At 39.3% G+C, this 13977-nt stretch overlaps 1 protein-coding gene across 1 annotated transcript in view; it reads left to right on the top strand.

Moving 5' to 3' along the window:
- The window catches only part of ADH5 (alcohol dehydrogenase 5 (class III), chi polypeptide), a 23856-nt gene that overhangs the window by 2508 nt on the left and 7371 nt on the right, over positions 1–13977 (top strand). The window contains exons 2-7 of the mRNA XM_011933028.1: positions 1288–1389; positions 4418–4559; positions 5068–5155; positions 9628–9847; positions 9997–10257; positions 11489–11624. Of these exons, the coding sequence (XP_011788418.1) occupies positions 1288–1389; positions 4418–4559; positions 5068–5155; positions 9628–9847; positions 9997–10257; positions 11489–11624 (949 nt within the window). The remainder of the gene's footprint in view (positions 1–1287; positions 1390–4417; positions 4560–5067; positions 5156–9627; positions 9848–9996; positions 10258–11488; positions 11625–13977) is intronic.

Raw genomic sequence — 13977 nt, 5'->3', positions numbered from 1 at the left:
GGGCCACTGCACTCCAGCCCGGGCGACAGAACGAGACTCTGTCTCAAAAAAAAAAAAAAAAAAATCTGTCTCCTGTAAACCCAGTGGTTTACAACCTTTAGTCTGCCAACGCATTTCTCAAGTGTAACGTAAACTAATCAGGACCTTTCTCATTACGTGTGGTTCTCTGGTTGTGGAGGGTATACTGACTATAATCTCTAAAGCAGCTCTGTGTGCTGTAGATACATTAGTCACTTGTGTAATTTAGAATTTTTCAGTAGCCACATTAAAAAGGAAAAAGTGAAGTTTTAATAGTTTATTTATAATAACATAAATAATGTTACTTAACATAATCAAAATACCATTTCAACATGTAAGCAGTATTTTTAAAAATACTATTAATGAGATATTTTTACTTTTCTTTGAACTAAGTGTTCAAAGTCCAGCTATATTTATAGCATATCTCTGTTTTCTTTTTTTGTTTGTTTTTTTTTGTTTTGTTTTGTTTGAGATGATGTCTCGCTCTGTTGCCCAGGCTGGAGTGCAGTGGGACAATCTCGGCTCACTGCAGTCTCCACCTCCCGGATTCAAGCCGTTCTCCTGCCTCAGCCTCCTGAGTAGCTAGGACCACACAGATGCGCACCACCATGCCCAGCTAATTTTTGTATTTTTGTAGAGACGAGATTTCACCATGCTAGCCAGGTTGGTCTTGAACTCCTGACCTCGTGATCTGCCTGCCTCAGCCTCCCACAGTGCTGAGATTACAGGCGTGAGCCACCACGCCCAGCCTGTGGTCATTTTCTAAGTGCAAGTGGCTGCTGTATTGGCCCGTGCGGTTACAAGGGATATAGCTCCTCATTGTTACACTCCTAATCCTCCTTCCTACCCTGCAGTTTTGCACCAAACTAGTGGTATTCAGAACAGCCTGATCAAAAGAATTTCTTCCAGCACATGTTAAGCATGCAGATTTCTTGGACACCATGCCAGACCTGCTGAATCAGATTGTCTCGGAACTTGTGTTCTTAACCTGCTCTTGCTTATGCATTGTAGAGGGCCATTAAATATTTGATGAGTACAACTTTTTAACCAAAAGATGCTTTTCTATCTGACCAGGTAATCATCTCAATTAAATCATTTTCGATGTCTGCTATTTGTATGAAATCTAAAAACATCACTTGGAAACATATGTTTCTTTGTGAATCTGTGATATACTTTTTAAGGTTAGCATTAATCTGTATCTAAATTGGCTATTAAGTAGTTATTTGTTTAGGAGGATAAACAGCTTACTCCCTTTTTTCCCCACTTCAGGTTATCAAGTGCAAGGCTGCAGTTGCTTGGGAGGCTGGAAAGCCTCTCTCCATAGAGGAGATAGAGGTGGCACCCCCAAAGGCTCATGAAGTTCGAATCAAGGTAATGATATATTTAAGGCACTGGAAAAAAAAAAAAAAAAAGACACAAGGAGGTCTCTGGATAGATGAGTAGATCTGAGATCTGCAGAGGATAAATCCCAAAGGACGGTGTCAAAGAAAAGGTATTGAAAGTCATCCAGCCTTACAATCATAACATCCTTCTCTTATCCCTCACCTTTGCAGCATGCTTCTCCACCTTTTTTAGCTTTGATCTTGGGCTGAACAGCCATCCCCAGGGGTCATTGGATTATTGCAGTTTATCTTCTGCAGTTGGGGTTTAAGGTAACTCTGTAGGATACTCATTTTTCTGCTGATTACATAACTTTAAATATATGCTGACACGTTAGAAACAAAAGAAGAAATGTTACCAGAAAGGGTTCCTTGTTCTGACACCCAGAGTGGGTTCTTGTACCTCAGGCAAGAAAGAATTTGGAGTGAGTTCACAGAGTAAAGTGAAAGCAAGTTTATTAGAGAAGCAAAGAAATAAAAGAATAGCTACTCCATAGACAGAGCAGCAATATGGGCTGTTCAACTGAGTATACTTATAGTTATTTCTTGATTATATGCTAAACAAAGGGTTATTCATGAATTTTCCAAGAAAGGGGTGGGCAATTCCCAGAACTAAGTATTCCTCCCCCTTTTAGACCATATAGGGTAACTTCATGACATTGCCGTGGCATTTGTAAACTCATGGCACTGGTGAGACTCCCTTTTGGTATCAGATGCACTATAATTCGCCTATAATGAGCCTTGAGGATGACCAGAGGTCACTTTCATTGCTGTCTTGGTTTTAATGGGTTTTTGCCAGCTTCTCTACCCCAGCCTGTCTTATCAGCAGGGTCTTTCTGACGTGTATCTTGTGCCAATCTCCTATTTCATTCTGTGACTAAGAATGCCTAGCATCCAGGGAATGCAGCCCAGTAGGTCTCAGCCTTATTTTACCCAGTGCCTATTCAAGATGGAGTCACTCTGGTTAAAATGCCTCTGACAGAAATGGTCGTCAGTTTTGCTACAGCGACTAAACAAGATTTAAGAAGAGGCTCCTGATTGAATAGAGCAACAAGCAAGTGAAGTCAGCTTGCTTAGAGAGCTTTAAAATGTACCCACCCTGGTGGACAAGGGTAGGGTTCAGCGAATTCATTATTCTAGTGCTTCTCAACCTCTGGTGGCAGAGAAATGATGTTACCCCTGGAGAGAGGCATATTGTACAAGGCAGCCAGCTGGAGAGATCTTTGAAACCTTGGCATGTAGAAAACTTCATGTGTTTAGCATTCTACTACTCTCTACTTGTTTTGATATAAAATTAGTGCTTTAGAGTAGTGATCATTAACATTCTAGGAAAAGAGTCACAGCAAAAAAGAGCTGTGACTTGGAATATACTTCCCCCACCATCTCACTTTGAAAACACACCACACATACTGGCTCATGCCCCCAAAGATCCTACATACCAGGTGGAGCAGACCAGGACCAAATAACATCTTTTTTCTTTTTTTCTTTTTTTTTTTTTTTAAGACAGAGTTTCACTCTGTTGCCCAGGCTGGAGTGCAGTGGTGCGATCTCTGCTCACTGCAACCCTTGCCTCCCAGGTTCAAGCAATTCTCCTGCCTCAGCCTTCCTAGTAGCCCAGATTACAGACATGTGCCACCACGCCTGGCTAATTTTTGTATTGTTAGTAGAGACGGAGTTTCACCCTGTTGGTCAGGCTGATCTCCAACTCCTGACCTCAAGTGATCCACACACCTCAGCCTCCCAAAGTGCTGGGATTACAGGTGTGAGCCACCGCAACTGGCCCAAATAACATCTTAAGGTCCTTTCCAACCCATACCCAGGAATTTGAAATCTTTTAATAATAGTGCTTTTTTTTCTTCAAATTCAGAAATTAAGCTGATGGTGATTTTGCCACTGAAGAAGATGTTTGTCCTGGATATATTAAGGGCCCATACAGCTCAGTGGGTATTCATTGTGCTCATTGAGCAGTATAGACACAATGAGTACAGTCGTCTTCCCTGCAAAACTGCAGACAGGTAGCAAAGATTGTTACATTGTAAGTGATATATAAGCGAGGAGCAGAGACACATAAATAGAACTACTCCAAGATTTTGCCTTTCTGTGCTTTTGGTGGCTTTAAAAGATAAGGTACAGCCAGACATGGTGGCTCACGCCTATAATGCCAGCAGTTTGGGAGGCCAAGGCAGGCAGATCACGAGGTCAGGAGTTCAAGACCAGCCTGGCCAGCATGGTGAAACCCCCATCTCTACTAAAAATACAAAAAATTAGCCGGGCCTGGTGGCACACGCCTGCAATCCGAGCTCCTCAGGAGGCTGAGGCAGGAGAATCACTTGAACCCAAGAGGCGGAGGTTGCAGTGAGCCAAGATCACACCACTGCACTCCAGCCTGGGTGACAGAGTGAGACTCTGTCTCAAATAATAATAATAATAATAATAATGATGATAATAATAATAATAAATTACTTGAAAGCCAGAGAGAGAGAGATAACAGGCTCATTTAAATAGAACTTGTGTCTGGTTTGTAAAAAGGGAGTTGGTTCCTCTCAAAGTTCTGAATTTTGGCCCAGACTCAACCAGACTGGCGTATTTCTGAAGTAATCATTACCTCTTTAAAAATCATATTTCCCAACTGTCATGAGAAAACTAGCAGTGAGATGGAGTCCACCTGTTTTGCACACAGGCGATGTTTCTCCCCATGCTTGAAGGCATGGTGCCCATAAAATGACCTTGTTCACCTTCTCTTGCTAATATGCACTGAATGGGGGACTGGATGTTCCCTATTTCATTGCATACAAATGCACCATTGCTTTTAAGTACCACTAAAAAATTGCTGCCAATTCTAATTGTTAAGATGCCATGGATTATAAGCACATGCTGAATTTAGAGAGGTTAAAATATGAAAGAAATGTGTGTTAGAGTCAGTGAAATACAGTATTATAATAAAATGACTTTTCTTGTATCTGTACCTCTGAATTGCATGCACACATACTTAAACATTCATTGTTTTAATGTCCTAATAGATCATTGCCACTGCAGTTTGCCACACCGACGCCTATACCCTGAGTGGAGCTGATCCTGAGGGTTGTTTTCCAGTGATCTTGGGACATGAAGGTGCTGGGATTGTGGAAAGTGTTGGTGAGGGAGTTACTAAACTGAAGGCGGGTAAGGAGATATTTGAACCACTTGTTTGATGATTTTGGCTTATTCCTATGGGGAAATTGTTTTTCTGATAAAACTACCCACTACATATTAACAGGTATCATCTAAGTAGATTGTCAAAAGAGTTTATTCCTCATCTGGGAAGCACAAATATTTGGATATTTTTTTCTCTCTGATTTTGCAGACTACTGTTTGTGTGAAACTTTTTAAGTACATTTCCGAAACCAATTTTGGAAGAATTTTTAGAGATGCATCAGTGAAGCAGGATTTTGAAGTGTATAACTTCATTGTTCTTCAGTTATTGTTTAAAGAGTTTCATTTAGATAAAAATATTGAAACATACTTTTTGCATGGTCAGACAGTATCTGAATGATGTTACCTACGTAAAGTTCTAAGACTTGAAGTTGTTAACTTTGCAAAGCCACATCAGTTGACAGGAATTTGCAAAGGCTGATGTTTTCATTTAGAAATAGATACTACCTGTTCAGGATGTCTTTGCATTTGTTTCCAGGTGACACTGTCATCCCACTTTACATCCCACAGTGTGGAGAATGCAAATTTTGTCTAAATCCTAAAACTAACCTTTGCCAGAAGATAAGGTTAGTATCTTTCTATATTCTTCTTAAAACACAAGTGCTGCGGGATAATTAAGGAATCAGAGAGACTGAGGGGTTGAGGAGGAATTATTTAATTATTTAGGTGCGCCAACCCAGTTGGATTAACATCCAAAGGACTGAGCCCCAAACAAAGAGTCAAGATACCTTTTAAGCATTTCGTGGGGCGGGGAGAGGTCTCTGCACGGGGGACCATCTTACAGAAGCGAGAAACAAAGACAGTTATTCAATTGAGACATGCATTACATCATTTCTTACTTTTCAAGGAACAACATGTTTTGCGACTTGAGATTATTTGTCTGTGACCTTGCATCTGCACAGCTAGAGAAACAGAGTCTTCACAATGCCTGGGAAAGGGAGAGATAAGGCTCCCTAGCCATAGAAAAACAGGCAGTTAATTTTAAAGGACTGCCTGTTTTTCTTCCTCAGGGGAAGCTCTTTCTCTTCCTCAGGGGAAATTGGGTTTTCTTACATATAACTGAGTTTTTGCTTACACATTCTTTAATTTCTTTTAATTCCTGTTCCACAAGGTCATATTAACAATGATAAGAATAAATAATTATGTGGCAGTTTATATCAGTGGTTTGTATATCAGTGGTTTCATACCATCTTTATTGCAACCTCACTACTATCCCCGTTTTCACAGATGAGAGAAGACTCAGAAATTAAGAAGTTGACACAGAGAGGGTACCTGGGCATAGCAGCAACCTTCTCTACTATTTGCAGTTTTCTGCCTAATTGTGCAACTGAAGAAACATTTATTTTTCACATGAGGAAATGTGTAGCTTATAGAGGTGGCTGATTTAAGTAACTTGTACAGCCCCCAGAGGGTGTCTGCATTCTGTTTCCTCTCTGCCCCATGAAAGAAAGAAGTAGTGGGGATGTGAAGAGACCAGGGGAGTGACTCCACCTTATGCCTCACCTTGCCAGCTATGGTGCCGCATGTTAACCTTGGCTGGTCTTCACAAAGGCAACTGGGCCCTCCCTCTCCCCAGGATCCCCTACCGTGCCACCCCCCCAACCCTGCCCCGGAATGGTTTGTCATAATCTGGAAATTTGTTGGCTCATTTTTCTTTCAACTCCTTTATTTTTCATTGAACAAATTTCCACTTTTGAAGAGTTGAGGGTATCTGCTATCTTTTTTTCTTTTCTCTCCCTCCCTCCCGCTGCAAAGAAAAGAACCATTAAGTTTTAGGGATGTTTGTGTGTATAGACACTGTCATCTGTATGTAACTTGCTTTGAAGCAGTGTTTTCATTGTGAGTGTGTCTTGCTATAAAAATTTGTTCATATTTTTGTGAATTCAATACTATGTACCATTGTATTATAGTAACTTTTATAAAGCAAACCATAAATATACGGACTTTTCTTACAGAAAAAAAGGGAGAGAAACTAAGGGGTTTGTCCAGTATCACCAGCCATTAAGATATAAAACAGAATTTTCGGTACCCATTCTCTTCACAAAACAGTAGGCTAAATTTGCCAAACTATGTAGTAAGGAAAAACATGCTTGTGAGATTAAACAAAATCATTTTTATGAACCATTTTACTGTCCAGTAAGTGAGAGTAATAAAACTTACCCACTAAAGCTATTAGGAAGACTACAGGAGATAACCTAACTCCTTGACACAGAAAAGGTAGTGGTTTTTATTGTAGTAGGTAACAACACTGAAAGAACTACCTCTTTGAGGAAATTTAAGATCCCCTTGTGTGTGTTCTGTTTTCTTTTAAATTGAGGTAGAGCGTGCATATTATAAAGCACTTAAGGTGTATAGATCTTAAGTGTACAGTTCAATGAATAATTATGTATGTAAACACCTGTTGGTTTGAACATCACCCAGATCAAGATAGAGAACCCTGCCAGCACCTGACAAGGCCCTTCATGTCCCTTCCAAGTCAGAACCTACCTCCCTCCTAGGTTACCACTGTCCTGATTCCTTTCACTGTGACCTTTGTATAAATAGAGCCATGCAGTGCGTGCTCTTTTGTCAGATTTCTTTCTTCCATAATGTCTGTGAGATATATCAAGCTGCATATGCGTCAGTAGTTCTTTTTCGTTGCTCTGTCTTATTCCATTCAAAATACCAGTATTGATCTGTTCTCCTGTTGATGGACATTTAGGTTACTCCAGTTTTGGGTGGTTACAGTTAATGCTGCTAGGAACATTCTTATTTATACATGTCTTTTGATGGATATAAGTATTGCTTTCTTTTGAGCATTTTCTTGAGATTATAATTGCTGAGTCATAGGATATGCATCTACAGCTCTCTGGTGTACTTGTACCAGTTTACACTTGTACCAGCATTGTATGGGAGATCCATTTGTTTGTAATGCCATTGACAAAATTAGTTCATATTTTTGGAAAACAAAATTCCATTTATTTTATAAAGCAAATCCTGTTACTTTGGTAAAACCAGAACCAAAAAAATAATAATAATAATAATTGCTTTGAAAGGGAATTTTAAACACAGTCTGAAAAATTTTGCAACACGTGAAATACAGTAATGGTGATGGGTTCTTTGTGATTGTTACGATTTTGAGAAATTCTTTCAAAGCATAAAATGTATTCCATATCACCGTTTGTTCAAGAAACTCCTCTAGAATACTTCTCACATTAAGGAGGGCTAACCAAACTTAAATTGTTCTCATTAAGATATAATAGTTATTTTTAGTCGGGTGCAGTGGATCACACCTATAATCCCAACCCTTTGGGAGGCTGAGGCAGATGGTTCACTTGAGTCCAGCAGTTAGAGAACAACGTGCACACCTTGGTGAAATCCCCTCTCTATAAAAAATTTTAAAAATTAGCCGAACTTGGTAGCACGTGCCTGTGGTCCCAGCTGCTCAGTGGCTGTGGTGGGAGGATCACGAGCCCTGGAGGTTGAGGTTGCAGTGAGCAGTGATGTGCCACTGCATTCCAACCTGGGCGACACAGTAAAACCCTTTCACAAAGAAAAATTATTTTTGATGGAGCTTTGTTACCTGTTCTTTGTTTCTGGTCATATTTGTTTTTCTCTCAAAGAAAATGTATTTGCTCTTGAATCTAGAGGCAGTCTATTTTCTCATCTGTGTATTTATTCATATGTATGTTCCAAAGAGTTTAGCTAAGAGTATACATCAAATTATAGTGTTCAGCCTGGGCAACATAGCAAGACCCCGTCTCTATGCCCCTGTAGTACCAGCTACTTGGTGCGCAGATGCAGGAGGATCACTTGAGCTCAGGCAATCCTCCTGCCTCAGTGTTCAAGGCTGTGGTGAGCTATGCATTCCAGCCTGCGCTGTCTCAAAAAAAAACAAAGCAATTATAGTGTTTATTTTATTTAAAATAACGTAATTACTAAACATCAATTCTGTGGCAGACACAATGCTGAAGCCTCATATAATATCTCATTAGATTTTTATAGCAATCTGTAAAGGAAGTTACCTATGTTTCTCAGCATTTTCTAGTGAGAAAATGAAGGCATAAAGATTAATTAACTTGCTCAGATGACACATGATTTGAACCCAAGTGCTCTGACGTTAGGGTGGGTACTCCTAAGCAGGATGTTGTATCACCTCTGTTTAGAATAGCAAAAGTAATTTTTGTTACCATTTATTGCATCAGTGGCCTTTGTAAGCTTTTTGGGTTTTCTTTCCTATTGGTGTAACCAAGTCACAGGTAAAACAAAGTGAAGAGGTAATTTAACTTGCATTATTGAGGACTGTTAGTTACACTTCAGAAAAATGCTTCCTGAAAGATATAAATTAGCCAGTTTGGCCATCTGTTTTCGTCAGCTGATCTGGTTAATGGTTTGTAATCTCTGCTTGCATAGATACTGGTTTTGGCTTTATCCTTTATGAAGTTATATTTGCTCACAGAGGTTTTTTCATTTTTTTAATTTTTGAGACAGGGTCTCATTCTGTCACCCAGGCTGGAATGTAGTGGCACAGTCACGGCTCACTGCAGCCTCAAACTCCTGGACTGAAGTGAACCTCCTGCAGGCACGTGACCCACTACACCTGGCTAATTTTATTTTTTGTAGAGATAGGGTGTTGCTATGTTGCCCAGGCTACTCTCGAACTCCAGGATTCAAGATGTCCTCCTGTCTCAACTTCCCAAAGTACTGGGATTATAGGAGTGAGCCACTGCACCTGGCCCAGCGTTTTAATGATGGGATTTTAAAATAATTCCAACTGATCCATAAGTTGTACCTCTTAAAGTGAGTTCAATATTCTAACAGTATGATCTAGAAGGCTAGTGAATATTGGAAAAGATGGATAAGATTATAAATCTCTTATAAATTTTGTTTATAAGGCATTGCTGCAAGGTGCTAAATTACTAATAAATACATTCAAAATTTTAGTTTACAACACTTTCTGAATATTTACTTGTCATTATTTTTAAAACTGATTTCTTTTTCCTGTGGGTTTTTAGAAACCTAATTCCAACTTGCCTTTCTCTTTTTTTATTTTCTTTAGAGTCACTCAAGGGAAAGGATTAATGCCAGATGGTACCAGCAGATTTACTTGCAAAGGAAAGACAATTTTGCATTACATGGGAACCAGCACATTTTCTGAATATACAGTTGTGGCTGATATCTCTGTTGCTAAAATAGATCCTTTAGCACCTTTGGATAAAGTCTGCCTTCTAGGTTGTGGCATTTCTACTGGTTATGGTGCTGCTGTGAACACTGCCAAGGTAAGAGACTGACTTGGGATTTTACTTCTGCCTCTAATTTAATTCAGTGAAACTGTCCTAGAATAGTGAAATTGGCCCATCTGTATGAAACACAGCGATTCTCTTGACTCTGGTAGAATGCGTACTTTATAAACTGTCTTTACTCCTAGGTGGAGCCTGGCTCTGTTTGTGCGGTCTTTGGCCTGGGAGGAGTTGGATTGGCAGTTATCATGGGCTGTAAAGTGGCTGGTGCATCCCGGATCATTGGTGTGGACATTAATAAAGATAAATTTGCAAGGGCCAAAGAGTTTGGAGCCACTGAATGTATTAACCCTCAGGATTTTAGTAAACCCATCCAGGAAGTGCTCATTGAGATGACTGATGGAGGAGTGGACTATTCCTTTGAATGTATTGGTAATGTGAAGGTCATGGTGAGTATGAGCTTCATTCCTTTTTAATTTATGGAACTGCTTTCTTTGAAGTGCAGTTTTAGATTAAAAATTGTTTTGGCAAAGGAAAGTTTCTTGATAAGAATTATTCTAGTGAAAGAAGGTGAAAATATCTATTTGAACTACAATGGGAAATGATACAAGAACAGCTCAGGGAAGGATGAGAAGAAATGTTTCTTTGCCTTTCAATGCCTGCTAATTGCATGTCTCATGAAATGAAAAGACAGAATAAAGCAGTTGTGCAGAGCATGGGCTTTGGAATCAAATACACATCCACTTACTAACTCAGTGACCCTGAACAAACAGCTTCTCTCAACCTCAGTTTCCTCATCTATAAAATGCAGGTATAGGTTGAACATCTATCCCTAATCCAAAAATCCAAAATGCTCCAAAATCTGAAACTTTTGAGCACCAACATGATGCTCAAAGGAAATGTTCATTGGAGCTTTTCAGATTAGGAATGCTCAGCCAATAAATACGATGCAAATATTCCAAATCCGAAAAATCCAAAAATCAAAATGCTCTGGTCCCAAGCATCTCAGATAAAAGATAACCAACCTGTAGTAACAATACCTGCTTAAACCTACATAGACACTCAGTAAAAGTATTACTATTAATTCTGCTGCCTGCTTTTTAAAATTAAATCCTTTAGAGTTTAACTACAGTTTACTTTTTAAAATAGAAAGCAAATAAACACTTTATTTTAATTTATGTTAATATTTAACCAGGTTAATTTGTTAAAATAAATTGTTCAGGCCGGGAGCGGTGGCTCACGCCTGTAATCCCAACACTTTGAGAGGCCAAGGCAGGTGGATCACTTGAGGCCAGGAGTTCGAGACCAGCCAGGACAACATGACGAAACCCCGTCTCTACTAGAAATATAAAAATTAGCTGGGTGTCGTGGCGCACGCCTGTAATCCCAGCTACTAGGGAGGCTGAGGCACGAGAATCGCTTGAACCTGGGAGGCAGAGGTTGCCATGAGCCGAGATCATGCCACTGCACTCCAGCCTGGGTGCCAGAGGGAGGCTATCTCAAAAAAAAAAGTAAATGAAAATATAAATTGTTCAATGAAATTGAGCTCACTAAATGTTAAGTTTGGCCTTTTGTTGCCATTTTCTTTAAAAACAATGGCATCTCTAGAAGTTTCTGGGAAGCAGTTATTCTCAGGAAAATGCACTGACTTCTGTGATTTGGTCATATCTGTGCCTGCAGAGAGCAGCACTTGAGGCGTGTCACAAGGGCTGGGGCGTTAGCGTGGTGGTTGGAGTAGCTGCTTCAGGTGAAGAAATTGCCACTCGTCCATTCCAGCTGGTAACAGGTCGCACATGGAAAGGCACTGCCTTTGGAGGTAATTCAATGGATGAGATTACTGCATTTTCTCTTTTGTTATTTGCATTGGCAGATGTTTAATTCCAGCCTAATTTTTTTATATTAACAAGAATCTTCATGGGCTGCCTTCTCATTATAAGTTGTTGCATGCAAGTCTGTTTTATTAGAAGGGATTCAGACTCAGTCACTATTTACCCCTAGGACTGGAGAGGTATTCACCTTCTCCTGAAACATAGGGCCACTTGGTGCATATTCTGTAAAAGAAACAAATCAATATTCTGTTAGTGAGGAAGTAGTTATGGGTATAACAGGGGCAGGAAGTTGATTTCAAAGCAAGCAAACAGTATCAGCCATTGTGTGTTTCTTCTTGTGGACTCAAGTAGCTTGTTACATTTTTATTCATTTTTCCAGGAGTACAGTGATCACTGGATGTGATAATACATCCAGTGATGTATGATTTTAGCAGTAACCAATATTGAGTCTCAAACTGAAAATATTTCATTGGATGAAGCCTTATCATAAAATCAAAAAGCTGCTAGACTGATCATTTTTCCCTTGTGATCCTAAAAAGTCCTTGGTGGTTTGGGGTTGCAGGGAAACACTTTCTATCTTTTCCATGGTTGCTCAGCCAGAGGAGAGAAAAGATGTCACAACATGTTTGTATTTCCCAACGATTGTGAATGAATGAGTCTGAAGTTTTTAAAGGGCTTTCAAAATATATATTTGTATTTCATCATCCTCCTAAAGAAAAAAAAATCACATCGTGTGTGTTTTGAATGATCTGTGTTTAACAGGTTGTCTTTTAAGGTCCTCTGCCTCATATTATGCCAGCTTTTTTGAAGGCCAGAAGAAAAGATTTGGAAAGTATGCTAAAATGAGGGATTTGGCCAAAGTCTTCCTTCTTTATAACTACAGAATTTGTCTTAGAAAATGTCTATCTGACTTGCCCTCCTCTTCAAAGCTCTAGATATATGCCACAGCAGAGTATCATAGAAGAAACTTTGTAAGCTGTGTATGCTATTTGGGGGCATCATTTTTTCCATGGCTGTATTTGAAAGGGCATTCCAAGCCTGGCTGATCCAGGGGGTCTTGGTAGTAACCTCTAACTGAAAAGCCTCATTCTGGCACATGCTGGTTGGGTAATTCACTGTATCATTGAGGCCCCTTGCATTGCTAAAATATGATCCAAAGATAATAGAAGTTTTTGTCTAGAGAACAGGAGTGGCTGTGGTCATCTCAGTTACCAGGTTTAAAAAGAAAGAAAAAATCTCCACAATTTGTGGGGAAAGAATAATTAGTGGAGAATATAAGGGAGGAGATTTGGAAAAGGCTCAAAAGAGCTTTGAAATATGGTTGAAAGCATCCTTAGAAGGTAGAAGGCTTCTTGTTGATTGTGTTGCTTCTTTAGATACAGTGAGAAATTGAAGCACCTAATTTTCTTTAAAATCTTACCATTTAGCTAAGAGTTCTATTTCATTTTTTAGTTTCATAGTTTTCTGTTCTGAGATGCTATCCCTATTTCATTGTTAAATTTAAAACCAAGGAAACAAAGTCCTGTATTATATGAGTTTTTTTTCTTACTTGAATATCATAATTATAGAAATCTTTGCTGATGTGGACCTAAATAAGCTTGTTGTTGAGACTTCCAGAGTTCTGTCGTGGGCAGTTTTAAAAGTCTCAATAGGCCAAAACTTAATGAGGTTTTAATAAATCTTAATACAGAGAAAGGAAAATTCTCATAAGTATTTACTTCTTTTTTTTTTATATCCATAGCTATTTTTATATCCATAGATTTAGTGGTTTTTTTTGAATTATACTTTAAGTTCTAGGGTACATGTGCACAAGGTACACATTTGTTACATATGTATACATGTGCTATGTTGGTGTGCTGCACCCATTAACTCGTCATTTATATTAGGTATATACCCTAATGCTATCCCTGCCACCTCCCCCACCCCATGACAGGCCCCGTTGTGTGATGTTCCCCACCCTGTGTCCAAGTGTTCTCATTGTTAAATTCCCACCTATGAGTGAGAACATGCAGTGTTTGGTTTTCTGTCCTTGGCGATAGTTTGCTCAGAATGATGGTTTCCAGCTTCATCCATGTCCCTACAAAGGACATGAGCTCACCTTTTTGTATGGCTGCATAGTATTCCATGATGTATATGTGCCACATTTTCAAATCCAGTCTGTCATTAATGGACATTTGGGTTGGTTCCAAGTCTTTGCTATTGTGAATAGTGCCACAATAAGCATATGTGTGCATGTGTCTTCATAGCAGCATGATTTATAATCCTTTGGGTATATACCCAGTAATGGAATTGCTGGGTCAAATGGTATTTCTAGTTCTAGATCCTTGAGGAATCGCCACA

This window comes from Colobus angolensis, unplaced genomic scaffold (genome assembly GCF_000951035.1).
Source record: "Colobus angolensis palliatus isolate OR3802 unplaced genomic scaffold, Cang.pa_1.0 Scaffold123, whole genome shotgun sequence".
Classification (NCBI taxonomy): domain Eukaryota; kingdom Metazoa; phylum Chordata; class Mammalia; order Primates; family Cercopithecidae; genus Colobus; species Colobus angolensis.
Note: the sequence above shows the minus strand (reverse complement) of the source record. Positions and strands in the feature narration are given on the sequence as shown.